We start from the raw sequence: 16775 nt of genomic DNA, 5'->3' as shown, positions 1-16775 counted from the left end.
AGGGATCCCAGAGTTCAGGGATGACTGAGGTGATGTGGTTCAGGCTGGCAGACTGAGAGCAGGCAACAGTGCTCTTGAGACCTGGCTTGTGAGTGGCTGCATCCAAATTCATTCTGAGTCATTTTTGACCATCCCCACTCCCACTAAGCTCAAGGGTGTCATGCATCCAAATGACTAACAGTTGAGCTAATAATAAATCTATCTAATAGCACGTACCTCAGAATTGTTTCAACAGAAGGAAAAATTTTTAGGGAATATGACACTATTCAACTCTGCCTGCTAGAAACATACAGTTCTCCCTCTTTTTCTAAGATACATTGTAAAAATAGACCACTAGAACATGGGAGGGTTATAACCAGAAACCGCAAAACACACAATAAAACCAATATCCTGATGACATTGTAGCATGGATGAAGATGGTGAACTTTCAGAAATTGATTGATTTTAGATAAAACATTTAAAGAGACCTATTTTGTTTTCCTTAACATTATTTGAAAAATCATTAAAATGGTGTGGTTCTTTAACAACAACAAAAAACATGCAGAGCTTTGCTAGTAAAATGTTGAGTTTGTTTGTAGTTGGTTAGAAAAAAATACTATCCCAGATCTCTATTATCTTTATTATCTCTAAAATCACCATTGATCTCTAGGAGATGACAGCAGGCCGATGCTCAGACAGAAGCCTCGCTTCAGGGAGAAATGTGGGGAAAACTGCTCGCTCCAGGGGAAAGATCAAAGGGAGACATTCACATGTCCTCTCGTTTGTTTGCCAGGTTTCTATGGAATCCCTAAAATGTGTTAGGCACTTAGGGCACAGAGCTGAGAGAGACGCCGTTCTTAATAAGTTCTCAGTAGACTTACAGGCTAGTGGGAGAGACAAGTAAACTAGCAATTACCTGGGAGAAGACCTCGCCTGCAGAAACGCACAGGGAGCAGTTGTGACAGCCCAGCAGAGCAGCACAGAGCACGGAGCAGATTGCAGCATTTGGGAGACCCTCCGTCTTGTTGACAGGGTTGAATTCTAAGGAATAAGATAAAGTTATGAAAAAGATAAATTAATAAACATTGACTTAGCAAGTACTGTGCATCACATACTCTGCTACAAATATAATGAATATAGTTTCATGATAGGAATACACTGATATTAGGACAGACCTGAGATGCAGACTTCCAGAGTTCATACCCAGCTGTACATTTAATTTTTTTTTTTTTTTGAGACAGAATCTTATTCTATTGCTCAACCTGGAGTGCGGTGGCATGATCTTGGCTCACTGCAACCTCTGTCTCCCGGGTTCAAGCGATTCTCCTGCCTCAGCGTCCCAAGTAGCTGGGATTACAGGCACCTGCCACCACACCCGGCTAATTTTGTATTTTTAGTAGAGACAGGGTTTCGCTATGTTGGTCGGGCTGGTCTTGAACTCCTGACCTCAGGTGATCCACCCGCCTCGACCTCCCAAAGTGTTGGGATTATAGGCATGAGCCACCACACCTGGCCCACATTTACTCTTAATAGCTGGGTGTAGTTGGGTAAGTTAGCTCACTTCTCTAAATGTCAATTTTGCCATATGTTTGATGGGATAATAACAGTATCCCATTTAGAGGTAAATAAGATACTTATGAGGAAGGAACTAGACAATGTATGAGCAGCACTTAGGACTATGCCTAACATGATAGATATTAGCTATTATATATCTGTCAATCCTAGTAACTCATGAGGTAGCTGTTACTGTTACTGTTATTGTTCTCTCCATTACAAAGATCAGGAGACCCAGGCCTAGGGAGCATTAGCAACTTTCAGTGCTACTACCGTGGTGTGGAATCCAGGCTGCCTGGGGACTTCCAGGCAGAGGCACTGGCCTAGGAAAGGTAACGTAAACACACAGTGATTTAGGGAAGAAGGGAATAGGGGATGCTTGTCTCTCTAGTTCCTTCACTTTTGGTTGTTCCTCCAGTGTAGCTTCATCTTTACCTTCACTTTATTTATTTATTTATTGAGGTGAGTTTTGCTGTTGTTACCCAGGCTGGGGTACAATGGTGTGGTCTTGGCTCACTGCAACCTCTGCCTTCTGGGTTCAAGCAATTCTCCTGCCTCAGCCTCCCAAGTAGCTGGGATTATAGGCACCTGCCACAACGCCTGGAGAATTTTTGTATTTTTAGTAGAGATGGCGTTTCACCATGTTGACCAGGCTGGTCTCGAACTCCTGACCTCAAGTGACCTGCCCTCCTCTGCCTCCCAAAGTGCCGGGATTACAGACATGAGCCACTGTATCCGGCCTCCACCTTCACTTTAAACTTCTTTTGAGCCACTTTAACCCTCTGAGAATGTACATATATAGGTAACTCGTGGGCCAGACATGATAAAAATGATGAGACAGCTACTGTCTAGGGAGAAAGGTGATGGGATGTGGAGAGAGAAGGGTGTTACATAGGACACTCCAATTAATAGGGAATCTGGCTTTTTGCACAGAATTCAAGACTTGAATTTGCTTTAGTCTTCAGAAGTTTGGGAGCTGGCTCATGTATGTGTTTGCAAGGTAACATTTACATTCGCCGCTGTAGACGTATGCTACACAAATGTTACCTAAGAGGTAACGCCGTCCAGAGCATCCCTGAAAGCACAGTCTGATTCCAACCCTGGAGGCAGGCATTTATTTGGTAAAGGAGGGACTGCGATGAAGGGCAGAGGGAGTGGAAGAAGAAAGGAAGGGAAGTTGATACAAGATGGCTCTGGGGCTCCACCCTTGCACCTTCTGAGCAGCTTCTTGAGATGTGCTGGAGGACATGGGTATGCATAGTTCTGTAGGTGTGAACTTTCCTACACTGCCTGGCAGGTTTCCTTAGGCATCCATAGTGAACCCTACGGCAGGAAGCCAGAAGCACAGGGAGCGGCCTGCAGCAAAGGGGCTGGCAGGTGCCACCTGCTCAAAGCTGGTCAGTGCCTGTAGGAAGCAAGTCACTTCAACAGTGGCCACAGTGGGAATGACAGACCGCCCAGAGGACTAGCAGGGGCACAGGGAGTGGCCAATAGGTGAGGATGGTCTGCTGTCACAGCACAAGAATAAAAGTGTAATGCAGGGGAGCAGAGAGTACTTGTTCTTAGTTACCCTGAAAGCTTAAACTTACTGATCTTTTTGTTTTCCCTACAATAAATTTCTCTGAAAAACCTTCACATACATAAAATATTCGCAATATTCTTAAGAGTTTATTGTGAAACACAGAAGACCAAGACTTCATGAATATCGGCGGGCATGGGATAGTCTCCAGCATTCCTTCCATCCCTCACCCATTGTGTAGGATGTGGGTGGTGGGAAACTGATCTCATCCTCCACTCTACAGGTGGAGCCCTGACTATTTTAACTCAATCAAGGTCATCCCAGCCTGCTTTCCACAAAGATTAATTTAAGGAATTCAGGTTGAAGCCAATCAGTACCTGTCATTCCCATGGTATATGGATTAGTACTAGAGGTTCCAGAAACCTCTTCCCCAGGATGTTGTGTAAATGGATATGAGGCCTGGAATGACCATACTTATTTTTACCCCCTTGAGTGAAGCCAGCCTATAAACAGAAAATTGAGAGACAGTCCCTGGATGGAGCCAACCTTGAAGCCATTCCACCCTGGACTTCCAGCTGGGCAGATACCATTTCTTACCATTGAAGCCACGGTGAATCAGATTTGCAGCCTAAAGAATCTTAACTGACATTTCAACAGTCTTTGCCTCCCCAACGTTTAATCAATGACTTAATTTCATGGAGCATTTTGATTCCAGAGAAGGAAAAGTTGTCCCTTTCTTAGGCTGGGGTGCACTTCTTCCTTTGGGTTCACATACTGACTTGTTTGCAGACTGCATTGGTTTGAGGTCAAGATGGAACTGTTTAGCGTTAGCCCTTCCAGAACTCTTTCAAACTGTCATTTTTTCTTCTACTGAAACAGTCTGACCAACTAAGTTGCAATTTGCCTTGAAACTATTTGTCACCCATAACCTGTACAGTTAGACTGTATTGATGGAAAAGATTTCAAGGCATTTTCCAAGGAAGGAAAAAAGGCCCGAAACTCAGTGTTATTTTTTTTAAGCCTCACTTATGTAATACAGTGTATACTCAATTGTTTCTTATTATGGTAATTCTCATCACATTAATATTTCATATCCCAAAGATTTCGTTTGTTGGCCCTAATTTTTAGTAGTTACCTAGAGAAGTTGTCCTTAATCTATGTGGGGCTCTCAGAAATGCCTCCTTAGTGGAAAGGAGACCAACTTTATAGGCAGGTCCCTGGGGAGAGGCACAGCTTTCTCTATTACAGAAGATTGTGTTGTAGAAGCTGTTCCTCTGTCATCGTGTCCCTGAGTGTGACTCATTCCTCACAGCCTTTGCAGTAAATCCATTAGAAGCCGAGCAAGGGACCATTTCTGTGTGACAGATACTAGGACAATGAAGCTGGTTCATGCTAAATGTCTATGGCAAGAGACATTCCAAATCTGTCAAATGTTTAGGCAAAATTGTCCACCGTTCCTGCAAGTGCAGATTAGACTTAGTGGAATATGACGTTTGACTTCACATCTATGTATGATTAACTGTCAGGTAATTCAAGGGACCTTTAGCTCTTGACTCAGAAAAGCTGCTGCGTCAGGAGCTAACAAATGTCAGCTTACTGAAATTCACAAAAGGGGGTTATAAATATTCACTTTCCATCAATTCATATTTAGTAAGTATTGTTCAAATTTAAATCAATTTGTTCTAAGAGTTTAGAACTCTTTCAAATTACAGTTTCTGGATCTAATTCTCTTATGGACTGCTGCATGCACACATTTTTACTCTCACAAATGCATATTCTATTATTTTAAAGGATACTGCATTTAATGCAAGTGTATGAGGCACCAAAGCTCTGCCATGTAGTCAAAACTTATAATTTCATTTTTTCCAGGGACTTGGGTAGTATAGTATCGATCTAGCCATATAACAGAGATTCCAAAATTTTAATTTTCAATGGACTTAGTGAAATTATTCTGTCAAAATAACTTAAGCAATAATTTATAAGGGTTTTTGGAGGTGCCCAACAAACAGAAAGTTTTAAAGAAGATGTTCTTGTCCTGCCCATCCCTGGGACACAGGGGAGCCAGCACTGGGTGCGAGTCAGAATTCTGGGTTCTGACCCGGGACCCCCAGTCATTGGTCACAGGGCGGGTGAGTCCTTTTCTCTGAGCCTTGGTTTCTTTTCTTGAGGAATGGAGACAATAATACCCTTAAGATTGTTGAAGGAATTAAATGAGGTAACAGTAGATGCTAATTTCCTTTCTCCTTTTTCTTCCCTTAGAAACACTTCAAGAGAAAGAAAACTGAGGTTTCTGATTTCAAGATTTCTTAAGTCTTCATACCATGCCTTACATGATGTTCTCCTGACAACTTGTGACTACAAACAGAGGATTACCGCGGAATCATAAGCAAGCACGGGGACAGACTGATTTTGAGATATTCTCTAAGACAGTCAGTTGATTGCGGAAACATGCAGACTGGAGCTTGTGTTTTGCAAACAAGCATGCTAGAGACTAAACAAGACATGAAAGCTTTGCCTTTCTTGGTCTAGAACACATTTCTTTTAACGATTTACCATCATAAATACTTCTTTTTGAAAAGCTTTGTTGGAAACCAACCTGTAAATTTTAAAATGCTCTGGAAAAAATTGTTTGTCAATGCAAAAGTTCAGCTTGGTTGCTTGGAATGATGACCAGATACATCACTAGAATCCTCTCTTCTGTTTTCTTTTCTCTGTTTAGGCTCTGGCTCATGTCTTGGTTTTGGTTGACGTGAGGTTCACCTTGGGGGGTTTTGGAGGGATTTTCTGGAAAACATGTGACATAAGCACGTCAGGAGAAGAATTCAAATCTTTCTTCTTAGGTGAAAGGGGTTAAAATACTCTTAATTAGTCATCTATCAGGGCATTGGGCTGTCAGTACAGATGACAATTTTTTTTTTTTTTTTGAGATGGAGTCTCGTTCTTTCACCCAGCCTGGAGTGCAGTGGCACGATCTTGGCTCACTGCAACCTCTGCCTCCTGGGTTCAAGCAATTCTCCCACCTCAGTCTCCCGAGCAGCTGGGATTACAGGTGTACACCACCATGCCCAGTTAATTTTTGTCTTTTTAGTAGAAATGGGGTTTCACCCTGTTGACCAGGCTGGTCTCAAACTCCTGACCTCAGGTGATCCACCCGCCTCAGCCTCCCAAAATGCTGGGATTACAGGCATGAGCCACCTTGCCTGGCCAACAATGTTTTAAATAGTTAAGACTGCAGTATTTGGAACCAGGGGCAAATGTTTGTGTGGTCTTGAGCAAGTTACCTAAACTCTCAACAAAGTGGAGACTACGATATTATTACCTAATTCACCAAGCTGTTAATGAAGACTAAGCAAAGAAAGGTACATGAAGTGCCTAACCTACATTGTCCAGAGTATGCAAAGGCCTCAGCACATAGATGAAAATATTGCCCGTCTGGGTGCCTTGGATGGATTTATTACAGTCAGGCTTGCATTGCAGCTACAGAAAACTCCCAGCACAGTTATTGATTGCTCTTGTAGTCAATACCCCATACCAACAAATACTTTGGAAACCTGTTGGAGAAATACTCTTTCTGGGAGTTCTGGGCTACGCTCAGGGATCACTTGGGAGTTCTAGAAGCTGGGAAGAATCTCTCAAAGGTAAAAGATTGAAAACAATATAGGGAAACATGGAGAAGAATGGAGTGAGCTTCTTCCACGTGGGTGAAACAAGACAGTCATGACTAATGCTAGATTTACTCTTCCTTGGCTGAGAGCACAGTGTTTATTCAAAGTTGAATCTAGAGGGAAAGAGAATACACATGTATGCAAAACATCATAAGGGAGAGTTTTCTTAAAGACATTGGCTCCTCATCTCAAATTCATTAGCACATATATGCCCACACAAGAACACACAAGAACTTTCTGCTCCGACCAATTACAAATATCAAAAAGGAGAAATGAAAACAGATTTTCTGTCTTACCAAAATATTTTTCTTATCATTTTCGTTTCCTGGGTTATGGATGTTAATAAATGCAAAAAGCATTTCTAAATCTAGCAATCCATCCCAAAAGATGCTTTTCTAAAGTTCACAAAAATCATACAGTTCTAGAGACCAATGTATTCTAATTTTAATTTGAAGTAAGGAAACTATGAACAACAGAGGTAGAGTTAATATGAGTAGAGAAAGGGTCTAACACCAAGTGGCACAAATGCAATTAAATTCTGGTTCACATGACCCCCCAATTCACAGCTTTACTTTTATCAACATCCCACCATTCAGGAAATTTATAGTGCACTAAATTCCTTTATTTGGTGAAAAAAAATTATCATGTGAAAAGGCTGCTGTATAGGATAGCAAATTAAATTTGAGTGTCAAAAACTGACTTTCTTTAAACATAGCAAAGCCCTCCAAAGGTAAGCAATCTAAAAGTATTTTTTCCTGATCCCTGATTCACTCTGCTATTAACACTATCTATCAGGTTCTCATGATTACATTGCAAGCAATGCCAGAACTGGAGCCCAGGTGGCTGTGACTCACCAACCAGGTATCACTGGTAGAAAGAAAGAAATCTGAGGTTTCAAAGTGGAATGGGAAAGGAAATGAAGGCCACTTTCCCCTTAATCCACAATGAAGGAAGTATTGATACTGGGACTCACCTGGTGCCACAGTGAAGAAACAGCTGGATTTTATTTGTTCCTTTTGCCTGCTGCTTAGAACAATGGAAGCTGCACTAACCGGCTTCACAAAGAGGTTTGATTGATGGCAGCTTTTCAGATATCTCTGTGGCTTAGTCTTATCTTGTTTGGTATCTCCATTGTTTCTTAACTGTAAACACCAAAGGAAGGACCCATTCAAAATGCAAGTACTAGGCTTATTCACACGACTCAAGATACACTTTTCCAAAGTTGAGTAATAGAATGTGTCATAAAGACATCGAAATCTGGTAGACCCGATTTTAAAACTTGATTCGTGCCCGTCTTGACTGTCTTGTTTCGCCCACGTGGAAGAAGCTCATACCCATTCTCCTCCATGTTTTCCTACATTGTTTTCAATGGTTTAGCTTTGAGGAGATTCCGCCCAGCTTTTAAGACCCCCAGGTGATCCCTGAGCGAGCCCAGAACTGTCAGAAAGAGTGGCTTCTGAAGCGTTTGTCAGTAAGGGGTATTGACTAGAAGAGCAATCAGGTAGGTATAAAAAAACTGCTTGGAATTTTCTATAGCTGCAATGCAAGCCTGATTTGAGTAAATCTATCTGAGGTATCCAGACATACAGCCAATATTTCCATCCATGCAGAGTCATAGACTGACATACATTGAGGACTTTCCGTATTCCAGACATTGCATTAGGCACTTCATGTACATTTGCTTGCTTAGGAGAACTTTGAAATCTTAGGTCTCATTAAGAGTCTTTGATCATTTACCCACATGCATGCACACTCACACACACAAACACACACAAAAGGCACTGGACTGGACTGCCTTTGAGTTGAATGCTGATCTCGAGATAACCCCTTGTCTGCATTTTTACCACCCAAATTTCAATTGGTTAAACTTTGTGTCTGTTTCCCCTGCTAGAAAATTATTGAGCAATAATGATTTTAGATAACAATTTAAAAGGAATCTGTATATCTCTAATTCCAAAAATTTAAAACTATTCATACCCATGGGGAAGATGATTCCCTTAAAATTATGTATTCTTTGTAACGTCACCTTTGTAGAACAAAATTCTTTTCTTTTTTTTTTTTTGAGACAGAGTCTTGCTCTGTCACCCAGGCTGGAGTGCAGTGGAGCGATCTCAGCTCACTGCAGCCGTTGCCTCCTGGGTTCAAGTGATTCTCATGCCTCAGCCTCCCAAGTAGCTGGGATTACAGGATCATGCCACCACACATGGCTACTTTTTGCATTTTTAGTAGAGACAGGTTTTCGCCATGTTGGCTAAGATGATCTCAGACTCCTGGCCTTAAGCTACATCCCGTCTCAGCTTCCCAAAGTGCGGGGATTGCAGGTGTGAGCCACTGTGCCCAGCCCTAAATTTCTTTGTAGTGTCACCTTAAGTATCTTTATGGATGAAACAGAAACTTGCTCAATCTGTTACCTCATTTTTGGTCTGAAGTCTAGAATAATAAGATACCAGGATTATGAAGCAATATATGAGTTGTTTGGAACACAATGCAACTCTGTTTATTGTATGCAACTTCGGATAAGCTAAACAAGGATTTAAACTAACACTCCTTTTTGTTTGTATATTTGTTATCGCTAGGACTTCCTTTTTCATTTTAAAGATTGTGCCTTATGTGAGAGATCCATTCAAACCAAGCGAAATGTTTAGCAGACTACAAAGCATTTAGCTTGCCTTGTCTATTTACATAACTGAGTTGAGTACTGGACTATAAAATCTTGCATAACATTATTTTGATTAAAAGTAACTGGTTCAACTTGTTGCATGACAAGAATGAAACTTGTAAATATAATGCATTTATTCATGAGAAATGTTCATGTTTCATATAAAACTTTTTTTTAAAAAATAAAACTTTAAAATAGTTCAGTGCTGCTTTTACCTTTATATAATGAAGAAAGAGTCTCCCCTGCAGCAGAGTTTGAAAATAAAACTACTCCCAGCATGAAAAACGTCTGATTTGTGTATCAAATGGGACAAAGCTTGTAACTGCAGGAGTTGGGGAGGTCTTATTTCCACACTTAGTTTTGGAATCAGAAACAACCAATTACTATGCTAACCCCTTAGCCCTTGGAAAGTCATGATTTAGATGTGGTATTTGTACAATCTCGAGCAGGTAGAATAAAGCTGATGACATCATTTGGCTGGGCACAGTGGCTCACGCCTGTAATCCCAGCACTTTGAGAGGCCTAGGTGGGCAGATCACTTGAGGTCAGGAGTTTGAGAACACCCTGGCCAACATGGTGAAACCCCGTCTCTAGTAAAAATGCAAAAATTAGCCGGGTGTGGTGGTGCACACCTGTAATCACAGCTACTTGGGAGGCTGAGGCATGAGAAACCCTCGAACCTGGGAGGTGGAAGTTGCAGTGATCCAAGATAGTAGCACTGCACTTCAGCCTGGACGATAGAGTGAGACTCTGTCTCAAAAAAAAAAAAAAAAAGCTGATGACATCATTTAACAAAAGGTTGGGTTCCTTAATGTTACTGACATCACATCAGCCTGGTACTGACCTACTTGCCCTGTTATCTTGTCCTTGCTCTTACTGGTCTATTCTTGTCAATTCCAAAGAGAAGAAGTTGTTTCAGTGTATTCATTACCACTTTCCCCCTCCAAATCTATACTTCAGAGGTTGTGCAAAGCTCCGACTTTTCCATTCCAACAAGGTTTACGGTCTTTTTGCCCTCCTCTATAGGAAAGGAGGGTATTCCAGTTTTCCCGGACACATTAAATGGTGTGACTTGCTTCCCACTGTTTCATTTACATAATATATGAAACATTCAAAGTATTTGTATCTCAAGTGAAAACAGAAATTCAATTATACCAAAATTTCCATCAGGGCATTTTATAATAAGTTAAAGATCTTTCTATTATTTTTTACTTATGAGTATAATAGTGTGTCAGAAATAGCAATTTGGTGAATATACTACAAAATTATCAAAATTTTAATGCTTAAAAAACATAATTTCTTTAATGCAACTATCAGAATTTGAGTTAACTACATTATTTTGTCAAGCTCCTAGGTAATATTAGAATGGCTTATTTAAGCCTATGGATACCAAAAAATGGTGACTAAAAGCACACAATATCTTGGGAAGCACTTTTTTATCATGATTTATAAGAGATCTGTCTTCGGTCACTTCCCTGGGAAACATTCTCCAAGATTTGTGCACTGAGACTGCGCACTGGAAATTTCTTTCGGAGGCCCCTCTAAGTCAGTGCTGTGAGTGAAGGGAGTACATTTTAGCAGAGGAAGTTGCTGAACTGTGATGTCTGCACAATGCACAAAAAACAAGGCAGAAAACTGAACCTCTCCCAAAGGAAGCTCTGGAGCTAAGATCAGAACTGTCCTGCTTTGAAGCAAGGGCAGAACATTCTGTACTCCCTCACTTCCCCCAACCCACCCACTGCCCTGTCCCGTAGACTCATAGAAGGAGGCCATCCTTGGGCAAGGTAGCCTAAGATAATTCACGGAGAAGGACTCAGATGAGAATGTTTGACTGCCAATGCTTCCAGCAGCTTGGAAACGAGTGTCCCAGCTCTGAAGGTAACATCTGAATGGAGCACCCCAGTCTCCACGCTAACATTCAACGGAAAACAACTGGGTAGACAAGTGGTTTGGTTCATAAGCCCAGGAGATTCACTGCACTGCGCTAAACCCTTCTCTGCCTTCCTTTAGCCCTTTATTTATTTATTTTTTTTGAGACAGAGTCTCACTCTGTTGCCCAGGCTGGCCTGCAGTGGCGCTGTCTTGGCTCACTGCGGCCTCTGCCTTCTGGGTTCAAGTGATACTCCTGCCTCAGCCTCCCAAATAGCTGGGATTCCTGCACACCACCATGCCCGGCTAATATTTGTATTTTTCAGTAGAGACAGGGTTTCACCATGTTGGCCAGGCTGGTCTCAAACTCCTGACCTCAAGTGATCTGCTCACCTCGGCCTCCCAAAGTCTTGGGATTATAGGCGTGAGCCACCGTGCCCGGTCTATTTTAGCCCCTTTTCTAATCTAGTCCCTCCTACTGTCATGAAATAGAACAAATGCAAACTAAGTTAGCAGGCCACATCCCGGGGAAGCTGGTAGAAGACATGAGACTCCTGGGAGAGAGACAAAAGGATGGTTTATTTTTCGCAGCAATACAGTAGCTGAGGCATCTGCATTTCTGTTGGTTCTCCATGCCCCAGTTCCCACAGGACAATGTAAAGAGGGCCAGAAGACATGTGCAGACACAGCAGTCACGATGTGGTAGAGGAAACTTGAATGTAGGGAACTCAGGCTTTTTAAACTAGGCAGTAAGCATGCCTGCCCTTTGCTTCAGAGATACTGCCATCTCTGTCTTCCAAGACTATTTGCTATATAAGCATTCTTGAAGATATAGCCCAGAACACAGATGGCTAGTGCCTCTTTTAGCAAAATGCAGATATTCAGAAACACCAGAGACCCATGAAGAATTTCCACCAGCAGCTCCCGCCTCATCAGCTGCCACAGAGAGAGAGAGAGAGAGAGAGAGAGAGAGAGAGAGAGAGAGAGAGAGAGAGAGCGCTGTACGCTGTAGTGAGTGTAGTGAGCGCATGCGCTAAGGCCAGCTGTTTGAATTTCAGTACTGCTTCTATTACTCCAAAGAATGTGACTTGAGGCGAGTTCCTTAACCTCTGTAAGCCTTAGCTTACTCATCTGTGAAATGGAAATAGTGGCAGTACCTATGGCCTATGGGTTGTGTAAGCATACACTGAGATAAGCCCCATGAAATGGCTGGCATGTGGTAATCAGGTGCCGAGTAAATGGTAATCCTGTTATTCCAGTAGCCTGGACACAGACCAACTACCTGGTTATTTTCCCCAAGCAGTATCAGAAATAGGAAAAAGGGTGTTTGAAGTTTTTAGCTAGCAGGGAAGTGGCTGGCCGCTCATAAGACTCTGCAGGCCCTCCTTCACCTTGCGTGTGTGTGTAAGTTCCTGCCCCTGCACTCCACAGCCATGCGTTTTCACTCAGGTTTGGCTTCAGTAAGGCAGACAGCTGTTTGCGTTTCACATACTGTGACTCGAGTAGTTCCATAAGCTTCGGTGACCTGAAGTGTTCCTCTGGCAGCCAGCTGTAAATCTCTTGCTCAATCTCCTTTTAACTCCTCAACCTTAGAGGCCAAGCTGACATAATCCGTATCTGTGGGCTCAGCCCCACCGCAGTGGCCTGAGATAATCCTACTCTTGCAAAGAAGAAACACAAAGATCTCTGTTTTGTTTGTTTTTGTTTTTTGACAGAGCCTCACTCTGTTGCCCAGGCTAGAACGCAGTTGCACAGTCATGGCTTGCTTCAGCCTCAAACTCCTGGGCTCAAGCAGTCCTCCCACCTCAGCCTCCTGAGTAGCTGGGACTGCTGGTGTGTGCCAACAAACCCAGCTAATTTTAAAATATCTTGTAGAGACAGGGTTGGGCTATGTTTCTCAGGCTCATCTTGAACTCCTGGCCTCAGGTAATCCTCCAGCCTCGGTCTCCCAAAATGCTGGGATTTACAAGCGTAAGTCACCACACCCGGCCTCCTCAACTGTTTCAAGTGCCAAGTTTTTTTTCTCACTGACGGAGCATATCATCCTGCGGTAGCTGCCAGGGCCTGGAATTACATTTTAAGCTCAATTCGAATTGAATGGAAATGAGACCTAATCTCCTGCTCCAAGGCAGTCGCTTAAGGAAAATATTTTAAAGGGGAGACACTTTTCTTTCAACATCATCACTTTCTCCAAACATGACAAAATCACGTATCAAAACCAAATCTCAAGTTCCAGTTGTTGTAGAGCTTTGTTGCATTGTAGCAGGGATTTAGTAAATCTCACAGGCTTTGACAGGTGGTTAGGTACTAAGATATCTTTCAGAAGGGATTTAGTTACTCCTTTTCTGTGAAGTCTGTCTCTAAAATTTTTGCTACAAATACTCTGTCTCTCAGTTTTATAATGACATAAATGTATGTCAGAAAGTATCTAAAGCAGGCTGGGTGCGGTAGCTTATGCCCATAATCCCAGCACTTTGGGAGGTGGAGGCGGGTGAATCACCTGAGGTCAGGAGTTCAAGATCAGCCTGGTCAACCTGGTGAAACCCCATCTCTACTAAAAAAAAAAAAAAAAAAAAAAAAAAAAATAGCTGGGCAAGGTGGCGAGCGCCTGTAATCCCAGCTGCTTGGAAGGCTGAGGCAGGAGAATTGCTTGAACCTGGGAGGCAGAGGTTGCAGTGAGCCAAGGTCGCACCACGGCACTCCAGCCTGGGCAACAAGAGGAAAACTCTGTCTCAAAAGAAAAAAAAAAAAGAGTTAATACATAAATAGATGATAGATAGAGATTTTGCTTTTTTAAACCTCTTCATCCACTGTAATAGTCTACATGGTTTGTTAAAAGGGTAAGTATTATCTTTTCATCTCAACCCACATTTCATTCGGAATATTAATGGCTATTCCTAGAATCCTCCTTTTTCCATCCCTGAAAAGCAAACATACTCATATTCTTTGTTTTGGCAAAGGTCTTTATTATAGCCATAAAAGATAATGGGTTTATCTAATTCTATCATTTTTACTAACCAAAGTTACAAAGTTTTAATTCTGCCTAGATGTTGCCAGTCAGAGTATAATGTGTTTTCAACCTAAATTATCACAAAATAGGTAAAAATTTGGCTTCATAATTCTCAGGATAATTTAGGTTATTGGTTTAATCCATCTAAAATAGCCTCTGAACTTACAAATTGAAGTACACTATACCTGTTTCCTTTCATGTTTTAGGTACTATGGTAAGTTGCCAATAATTTATAAGAGAATGAACAAGAAAAGCCACAATCTCTTTCAAGTGTTTTTCACTATTTTCAAAAGACAAAGTTAAATATTTTTTATTTTTAAGGTACTATTTAGTTTTCCTTTTGTTATTTTTCCAAATTTTTCTAAAAATTAATTTTTTATTTTGAGATAATTGTAGATTCACAAGCAATTACAATAAATAATACAGAGGAATCTCATGTACTTTTTAACCTAGTTTCTCCCAGTGATAACATCTTGTAAAACTGTGGTACAATATCAGAGCCAGGAAATTGACACTAATGTAATCCACTGATCTTATTCAGATTTCCCAGTTTTTCCTGTATTCCTTTGTGTGTGTGTTTATTTCTATGCATAAATGTTCTATTTTTTTCTTCCATTAAGTTTTCAACCAAAAGAAAATCAGACCGCATTTGTGTTTCTGCTTCTGGAAATGGGAGATAGTGATTTTAGCCACAGAAATCAGAGTCCACCCTGGAGTGTGCTGTTTTCCTGTGATAGCAAGAAAATGTTCCATTTGAAAACTGCGCCACAAAGAATCATCAGAAACCACAGAAAACAAATGATGGTGTTGGCGGCTTTTCTGTACAGCTCAGTCTTTTATTTCAGAACTCTATATGCTAAAAGGGCAGGATTCTCTCTCATCTCCTCCTTCCTTTTTTCTTTCTATTCGTTTTTGACAGACAAAGCAAAAACAGCCTTTGGAAAAATCACAACTAAAGTAAATCTATTCTTTAGAGAGTTAAATGTGGATGATTAACTTAAGAGAAAACTGGTTAATGGCATGTACTAAGCGATCTGATCTTTCTAATGAACACATCTACAAAAACTTACAAAGTAGTATGTTATTCTTTAATGCAAACTTGAAAAAAAACAAAATTATAAAAGGTCTTTGGGAATAAAAATGAAGAACTCATCCCCTAAAAATAGTTGTAGTGCTTTCTTACATCTCGGAGAGTGTCCGTACCTTAACACAAATACACAGACAGCACACACCTACACAGACATGCACCCACGTTCACACACACACATACATACCCACACATATACACACGCACATACATGCACACACCAAGAGCTCAAATGCAAAAGGCAAAATCAAACACCCCAGCGAGGGTAGTGGTTTTACCAAATTGCAGATACTGTAGCTCTTACAACAAATGGGGGGGAGAAAGGATTGTTGTTGGCAAAGCATGGAGGACAGTGATTATTTTCTCAGGAAAAAAAGGTTAGATGTCATATTTTCCTCTGTTTTAACACAAATGACCAAACATTTAGAAAAATAAGATGCTTAAATCTTGCTGGGATAGAGTAATCTCATCTCATTTCGCTTAAGAGTAAAACCCAAAGTCTGCTTACCCCAGAGATTTTTCCATAAGGGCACGTCATTGTCACTTGATCGACTTTTCCCACCAGGCTCTTTTCTTTCCACGTTTTCTGAAGTAGATACGCTTGAGAGGAAGAAAATAGGGAGACATACTGAAAAAAGGAAGGGGTTGAGAGGGAAGCACTCACAGAAACCTGCCCATTTGAACTGTTCGTTCATCTTTGAATAATCTGAGAATGTTTGCAGCACAGTCTCCGAGTATTATCTACAGAAAGCAGACCACACGGGCTATCACAGACCTGCTCAGTGATGGAGTTTCACCAGGGATCCAGGCCGAATACCCTCTCACAGGGCCACCTCCTGATCTTGAGCTCTGTGAGCCTTTGCTGTTTCATGCTGGAGCTTTTAGTTGAAAGTAAAATGAAAGAAGTCCTCAGACTTCATGAATTCCAGGTGTCTGTGAAGTGAGACTGGCAACATTTTTTCCTCCCACAATAAAAACGTTCTCCAGTCGGAGAAAGTATTCTGAAGCTTCTCTGTTCAGACCCTGGCGTTCTGAAACCCACAGAGAAGTTCACAGGACGGAAGCAAATGAGGTCAGTGGATTCTCTTTTTGCACTCAGAAAAGGACACCCTGCTAGGTGCTGGGTCACAAAAGGCGTGCTCTGAAGTGGCTCCACGCTGCCCTGGAGCATGGGTGGCAGAGATACTGCATCAGCAAAGAAATTGTGTAAAAATCGAAATTTGTCAGCAGGAAGTCATTCTGCATTAATAACGAAACATAAACCTTTTAAAACCATCCGTTCCTTTCAATTCGGAAGCACATGATAGAGGCAGCAATTTATAAGCCAACCAAATCGTTTTGCAGTTAGGCAGACGTGAGGCCTTTCCTGATGGTTGCAAAGCCAAGCATAACCCGACGGTCGGTTGCCACATGGGATGTGGGAGCCAGAGGCC

General features: G+C 41.6%; 1 protein-coding gene across 2 annotated transcripts; it reads right to left on the bottom strand.

The window, feature by feature from the left end:
- Positions 1–895: 895 nt before the first annotated feature.
- LOC114673794 (uncharacterized) lies at positions 896–16251 on the bottom strand. Of its 2 annotated transcripts, XM_077974775.1 has the most exons (5): positions 16118–16251; positions 15851–15942; positions 7691–7859; positions 5649–5836; positions 896–1020 (listed from the first exon to the last, which is right to left on the bottom strand). In XM_077974775.1, the coding sequence occupies exons 2-4, from the start codon at positions 15878–15880 to the stop codon at positions 5685–5687; spliced, it is 351 nt and encodes a 116-aa protein (XP_077830901.1). In that variant the 5' UTR covers positions 15881–15942; positions 16118–16251; the 3' UTR covers positions 896–1020; positions 5649–5684. The 2 variants fall into 2 exon arrangements, 1 of the variants encoding a protein (XP_077830901.1); XR_013408127.1 differs by lacking the exons at positions 7691–7859; positions 16118–16251 and having other exon boundaries at positions 15851–15980.
- Positions 16252–16775: the final 524 nt, after the last annotated feature.

This window comes from Macaca mulatta, chromosome 18 (assembly GCF_049350105.2).
Source record: "Macaca mulatta isolate MMU2019108-1 chromosome 18, T2T-MMU8v2.0, whole genome shotgun sequence".
In the NCBI taxonomy this organism is placed as follows: Eukaryota; Metazoa; Chordata; class Mammalia; order Primates; family Cercopithecidae; genus Macaca; species Macaca mulatta.
This window is presented reverse-complemented; position numbering and strand designations above follow the sequence as displayed.

Coding starts and splice junctions, on each gene's coding strand:
- LOC114673794 (XM_077974775.1), bottom strand. CDS start 15,880: ATGACGTGCCCTTATGGAAAAATCTCTGGG. Junction 7,860..15,850: donor CTTATGGAAAAATCTCTGGG/GTAAGCAGACTT, acceptor TGGTGTTTACAG/TTAAGAAACAATGGAGATAC. Junction 5,837..7,690: donor TTTCTTCACTGTGGCACCAG/GTGAGTCCCAGT, acceptor CATGTTTTCCAG/AAAATCCCTCCAAAACCCCC.